Source organism: Rhincodon typus, unplaced genomic scaffold (assembly GCF_021869965.1).
Source record: "Rhincodon typus isolate 14 unplaced genomic scaffold, sRhiTyp1.1 hic_rhity00010539, whole genome shotgun sequence".
NCBI classification, from domain to species: domain Eukaryota; kingdom Metazoa; phylum Chordata; class Chondrichthyes; order Orectolobiformes; family Rhincodontidae; genus Rhincodon; species Rhincodon typus.
In genome coordinates, this window is record NW_025976177.1 from 178 (window position 1) to 7,563 (window position 7,386).

The window sequence follows — 7,386 nt, forward strand, 5'->3', positions numbered from 1 at the left end:
GTATGAAACTGATTGTGCATCAACAGACTCAGCAGAATGATTATTCCAACTGCACAGCATTACCTCCCCACTGTGAAATTAAACTCAAGAAATCTACTGATTCCAGGCTCAAGGGAGTGATTTCGGGAGAGTAATCTAATTTTGGTTAGGACGGAGACAGTTGAATAGAGTCGTCAACCACTTGAGCTTCAAAGGATTTAAATTTCATTTCTTTAATTTAATCATGCCATCAGTCACCCCCTCCCCAAGGAGTGCTGTGCACTGTCAGCATAATTCTCTGTGGGGAGCATATGTTCAGAGGTTGAAATGCAGGTGATTACACTGCAGGAAGCACTATTACTGGTGCTAGGTTGCCCTTGAGAATTGGGCAGAGCCTTAAACACAGCGTCACCTTCTGTGGGTTTCTGCTTTAAGTCACAGGGTTAGAATTTATTTTGTAAAATCGCCCCTGGGTAAATGTCGGGACTCTAGGAATTCACAAGCAACACTGTTTGCTTCATGGGTCAGGCGCAAAGACCATGTTGAACGAAATGCCTCCTGTTTTCTCATCTGAGGTTGGTCATGAGCAAAGAATTCTGGGCATGGAGCAGAAAAGGTGAAGAAAAATTCAGTGGTTACTTACTGAATTAAACTGAAGTTTTCAATGAAGAACTTTATTCGGAGGAACAGTGTGAAGTTTACGATTGTAGTTTTCTTTTTGGGTTGATCCTTCCATCCACTGGGTGCCACCTTGTACAGCTTGGTAAAATGGTCAAGAAAAAAGAATTCTTTATCTGTAAAATGAAGGGAAGTGGGAACATCCCAAAGATTAGGACCAAACAGGCGACAATGCCAGGAGAGCTGTTTTGGCTGAGGACCTTAACGAAATCCAGGTTCCAGATCTTTCCATTATAACTCCTGCACCAAACAATTACTTTTGAGAGGGTCTGAGAGAAACAGATAGGTAGAGAGACAAAGAGCTCAGAAAGATAGCATGAAGGAGATAGATGGGAAGATTGAATGCAATCAGATATAATTAGCAAGAGAGAGCATTGCAAAGATAAAGACACTAAAAGAGGGCATGAAAACCGTGATAGCTAATTAGACTAAAAAAGAAGAGGCAGAGGTTGACAGGGAAAGCAGTATGGAGATCCCTTGTGACACAGAGAGTGCATCACCTGATGTGGTAGTAAGCCAAATGCACTGACTCTCATTTTTAATCTAAGACAGGGAGCAGTCAGGCTCTAAGTGTCAAGGGAAAAATCAGCTAGGGCTTATGTACCTAATCAGTCTCCAATCATTTTAGCTTAGCTCATTTGGGTGCACTGTCACCTCTGAATTAGAAGGCTGTGTGTTCACACTTCACTTGCGAGCGGAACATACAGGTTACAAGGATATTCTGAAGCAATGCTGTGGAGTTGGAGAGACCATCCTTTGAATGAGAGGTTCAAAGAATATTAAATATCCCAACGCACTATTTAAAGATGGGCAGGAACCTTTCTCAATGCCTTCATTCAGGGTTCCACTGGAACAATCATAGGGAAGACACATGGGCCTTACAGCAAGTGTAATGTAGATTTACCAGTTCTCCAAGGGTTAAGATATGAGGAGACTTAAAATAATCTAGGATTGAATCTTATAATTTAGTCATTTAGAAGGTTAAAGGGCGATCTGTTCCAAGTTTTTAAGATATTAAGGGGAAAGTGAAATTAATTGGGAGACGTTATTTCCACCGGGTGGGGAATATAGGAGCAGTTAGAGTCTAAAACAGGGCTTCCCAAAGTGGGACCCAGGACCATAAAATCCAAGAGTATAATTCTACAATGAAGCTCAGACCAAGTTAAAATAACCATGCTTCCACTCTAAATGACCTTGTTCTCATATTCTCACAGAGGGGTCACAGCGGGAAAAGGCTTGGGATGCACTGGTCTAAACATTCGAACCACATCTTTCAAAGGCGAAATTGGGAAAATCATCTAGACACACAAAGGATGTTAGACGTTTGGAGCTCGCTTTGCAAACAGCAATTGGTGCTGAATTAATTGTTGATTTTATGACTTGAGTTTGACAGATTTGTGTCAGTTACAAGATCATGGGGCAGTGCTAAACAATATGGAATGAGCCAAGAATCCCATTGTTTGCAAAACTTCCACAGGGATCTAAATGGTCAAGTCCCCTAATAATTGGCCATTCCTCACATTGTGGCTCAATGAATTTTGCTCTTCATGAAATGCCGGCATGTCACTAAATCTCAAAGCAACTGATTGCAAGTGCATCAGACATTTCTGAGAAATGTGATCAGGTGGGGATGCAGCTCAGCTCTGGTGTTTTTCATATTACTAGTCTTCCAGCAACACCAATGCCACGAATCTCAATCTCAAACTACATCCAGCACAATACAAGTTTCCACAGCCTTAATAACATCAAGCAACTCAAACTGGACATTCCTCCAAACTGAATGAACCACACAGTGAGTTTCCGCCAATCGGGCCTGTTGGCAAACCATTAAGGAGGCTCTAAAATCTATGCACTTAAATAAGACCAAGGGCACTAATGTGCCTGTTTTCAAAGATTTTAGGTTTTTGAATTTGCTACACCAAGGAAACTGTTAAATCCTTCTTTATGTTTTTAAATGACATTTTCAAAGTTTAAAATTGGGTCACTGATGGTGGATGAGACACTGACAAAAGATGCTTATTTTTTTGTGGTAAACCTATTTTCAGCTCTATTAATAAATCAGCACCAGGTTACTTGTTGTATCAAGGGATATTTTTTTCATGCAAATTTTTTATGCTCTGAAACATGGCCTGATTGTACACATTCATGACAGATTTTACGTTTGACAATTTGCAAATGGGTTTGTGTGGAAACCTGATGAGAGAATTACTTCTCAAAACACAAATAATTTTCTGTGTGCTTCGTAGCCAAAGTAGGATTACTTACCCATATTATATGGGTGTGGCAGGATATGCTAACGGTGCTGGGATCGTGAGCCAGAATTTGCAACTTAGAGTCACTGCAAGTTTTAAAAATACATTCAATAAAGGCAAAGCTACAAAAATACAAGTGCACTTGTGGACATCAGGTCAAGTATAGGATTATGGTTGGATCTAGTTCTTCTGTCAACATTTAATGTATAAGGTGAATATCTGAAGAAGGAGGATGTAAGGGTCCCAGAACTCTGAATCTACCTACTGAATAAAAGAAGATCATGAGCCATCGGGAGGTCAGAGGTTAGAAATTGTGCACAGAGTAACTCACCTCCCGACTCCTCACTAGTCTGGATGGGGGCAACTCCAACACTAGATGCTTGGCACTAAAGAAAAGCTACCCCCTTGATTAGCACCCCATTCCAGCCCTCAGCATTCAGTTCCTGTGCCACTGATACACAGTGGCAGTAGTGTGTACCGCCTACAAGATTCAATGCAGTAATTAACCAAGGCTCCTTAGACAGCACCTTCCAAACCACTGACCCCACCAGAACAATAGGAATATCTCCACCCAGTGAACTGTGGCAGTCCAAAACATTTGCTCGCCAACTTCTCCAAGGCAGCTTGGGATGGGCTATCAGTGCTGGCCTGGCCAGCGATGCCCACATTTAATCTCTTTAAAATACTCACTGTTTTCAGAAGACAAGGAGAAAGCGCTGAGAAGAATGAAGGCAAGTGTACTCTTCAAATTTCTGACATACTCGTGCAAGTAAACATTACAAAACTACCCATATGAAGTCTGGAATTTGATCATCTTCATCCATGCTTTAACAATTCATGACTCACCTCATCACCCAACGCCAAGAGAGGGCCTGCATTCCTTTATTAACATAAAATTATAGATGGAAGACATATACATGGTATCTGGAGAGCACACAGGCTAGCCTTATCATCAAGTCTCCCACCAGATGTCCTCTGCCATCCATAAAATATCATTTTCTTATTGGACTCGGACCAGAGTTCCAGATCAGCATTGAGCCTATTCTTAAGAGGTGCTGCTTCAGAAAGTCTCAGTAGTAATGCTTTCAAAATTGCGTTGTGCAATGATTATACTCTTGGATGAATGAGATACTCACTTATTTCTATCTAATTAGCTTGTGGACATTGGACAGGGATGGAATGTTTGTTGGACCAGAAAATTGGCCAAGCTGTGGGAGATTAGGTATATTCAATAGACAAACACTTTGAAAGTAAAGACCTTTCTTTGACTTGTATTAATCACGTGTCTAATGGATGAATGATTTCCCAATTGGGCAACAAAAACAGGATTTGGTGCTTTTAAACTGGACCAATATGAATAAAGATCTATGCAAATCGATCCAGGAAGTGTTATGGGTGCTGAATAGGTTGTAAGATCAGACAGTGCTGGATAAGGTGCTCCACATTTGGAGGACTATGAGCAGTTCTGATCCCCTTACTGAAGAAAAGATATGATTCATTGGAGGCACATCAGAGAAGGTTCATTGGGATGATCCCTGGTATGGAGGGATTGTCTTATGAGCAAAGGCTAAACAGGTTGGGACTCTCCTGGAGTTCAGAAGAATGAGAGATGATCTCATTGAAACATATAGGATTCTAAAGGGGTTTGACAGAGTAAATACTGAGATGATGTTTCCCCTTATGGGAGAGTCTAGGACCAGAATGCATAGTCTCAGAATAATGAAACAACTATTTGGTCTACTCTTTGTTTATACAAGAGCTACAGGCAATGTTTCTGAATGAGCTAACAACAGATGAACGTTGGACGATAGGCAAGTATTTGCTGCAAGACTCACCTTTTAGGTAAGCAAGGCCAAAATAGAAATGCTCCACAAGGTTAGTATAGGCCACCACCATATCAAAGACATCACTGCCCTTAGAATTCACATCACATTTCACATCCAGACACTGTCCATTTGGTATGATGACACTGAGCTCTCGTTGGGATAAATGTACTTTTCCTTTCTTGCTCTGTAAAGACAGGAGTTAGTCCTCAATGAGGGTCTGATAGTAACCATGGACACATCAAGACAGCATAGAGCAAATCATAGAATGGCATCAGGAATGCTTTCCAACTTAATCACAAAATGTCCCAAAAGCAGTGGGAGGTGCTGAATCTCTACCCAGTTTGCCCTTCATTCTAAACTTAGCAAATAGGGGCAGTAGTAGGCCATTCAGCCCTTCAAGCCTGCTGTACTATTTAACATGATCATAACTCCGTACTCTGTTGCTGTTTGCTCCTTGTACAGTTTCATGCCTTACCTCTAAGAATTTTATCTAACTCCTCCATGAAAACATTCGATGTTTTGGCCTCAACTACTTCCCGTGACTGAGAATTCCACAGATTTATTGCTCTCTGGATAAAGAAATCTTTCCTCATCTTGATCCTAAATGGCCTATCCTATGTCCTTAAACTGTGACCCCTGGTTCTAGAGTCCCTAGTTATCAGAAACATCCTTCCTGCATTTCCCCCTGTCCAGTCTGGTTAGAATTTTATAGGTTTCTAGGAGACTTCCCCCCTCCCTCATTCTTCTAATCCTGAGTGAATATAGTCTGAACTGATCCAATCTCTTCATACGTCAGTACTGGCATCGCAGGAATCAGTCTGGAAAACCTTTGTTGCAGTCTTTTCATCACCAGAGCACCTTTCTTTCGATAAGGAGACCAAAACTACACACATTACTCCAGGTGTGGCCTTACCTACACCCTGTAGTGTTGCAGCAAGGCAACCTTCTTCCTGTACTCAAATCCTCTCGCTGTGAAGATCAACATACCATTTGCTTTCTTCATCACCTGCTGCATCTGCATACTTACTTTCAGTGACTGGTGCACAGGGACACTCAAGTCTCGTTGCACCTCTTCCTTTCCCAATCTACCACCATTCAGATAACAAACTGCCTTGCAGTTTTTAAACCTCTCAATGGGATGTGGGAATCGCTGGCAAGGCCAGTTGATCTTGCCTATCTCTAATTGCCCTTGAACTAAATAACTTGCTGGGCCATTTTAGCATCAATTTAAGAGTCGATCACATTGCCGTGGGTCTGGAGTCGCATGTAGGCCAATGATGCAAACAAATGTTAATGGTATCACAGAATCATAACTGCTCTTTGAAATTATCTTCACAATCATTTGAAATTCATCTACATTTTTCACCAGTCCCATCATTTAACAGCTTTCCCTTTGACTGACCAGGCTAGAAAGTATCACTAACTCTCATAGAATCCCTACTCATTTTGGTGGAGGCCATTCAGCCCACTGATTCTACACAAACCCAATCCAAAGCCCATATTTACGACAGCTAATTCACCTAGCCGGCACATTGTATGAAGGAAACAGGAGCACCTGAAGGAAACCCACGCAGACACGGGGAGAACATGCACACTCCACACAGGCAGTCACTCAAGGCTGGAATTGAACCTATGTCCCCGGCGCTGTGAGGCGCCAACACAGAACCACCAACACCCTGTTGGCAGGCAAGGGCCTAGATGCACTCTCTGAGAAACAACACGTTCAAAAGGAATGAAACCAGTGACACAGAGCAGAAAAAGAACCTGAGTTTGACCTGGAGCCATTTTACCAAAAGAGGGCAGAAATGGCCCATCAGGCAGCGACATGTCTCACATGCACTCAAACAGTTATCTCCAAGGTAACAGGCCATTTACCTTGTACAGTCAAGGAAGACAGCACTGCAGTCAGTGCTGAGGCCTGTGTTGAGACTGGGATGTGATCAATGTGGCCTGCAGGCTTGTTTCCTCAAAAACAGTGTCGTCAGCCTCTCTGCTCCTATGATGCTGCTTGGCCTGCTGTGTTCATCCAGCCCTGCACCTTGTTGTGTGGGATGCAGTGTTTGGTTGTGGGACACCACTCTAACCAATAGGGCTGCCGTGCCACAGTCATTCAGGCTTGTTGGCAAACACCTTGCATTAGCAGCTGGCAAATATAAAATGGTCAATTGAATTGAATTGAATTAGCTTAACTGTCACATGTACTCACATGAGTACAGTGAAAAGATGACAAGTTGCCACTTATGGCACCATCTTAGGTACCTAGGTACAGATTCTCAAGTACAAATATTTAACGAAAAAAAATAGAAAAATAAGGAAATAAAATGTCTAGCATTACAGAAATTTGAAAGTACAAAATCGTAGAAATAATTTGGAAAAATAAAGAACTAAAAAGTTCAGAATAACAGTGCTTCCGCCATAATATAACAAAGTCACATATTAAACCAGATTTCTTACCGCAATGGAGCCAGGTAAGTCTAAAGGCATTGCAGGGTCACCAGCTACTTTAACAAACTCTGGTCCCAAATATCGCTGTCAAAGAAAATAGAAAACACATCATAAATTTACATATACAAAAACAAAGTTGCTGGAAAAGCTCAGCAGGTCTGGCAGCATCTGTGAAGGAGAAAACAGAGTTAACATTTCGGGTCCAG

The 7,386-nt window shown here is 41.8% G+C and overlaps 1 protein-coding gene across 1 annotated transcript; it reads right to left on the reverse strand.

Moving 5' to 3' along the window:
• Positions 1–622: 622 nt before the first annotated feature.
• Positions 623–7,264, reverse strand: LOC125482451 (FERM and PDZ domain-containing protein 2-like; the record flags this gene model as incomplete). Its single annotated transcript, XM_048594527.1, has 3 exons — positions 623–773; positions 4,745–4,919; positions 7,190–7,264. Coding segments are annotated over 3 exons (401 nt in total), but the record flags the coding sequence as incomplete, so codon positions are not given.
• Positions 7,265–7,386: the final 122 nt, after the last annotated feature.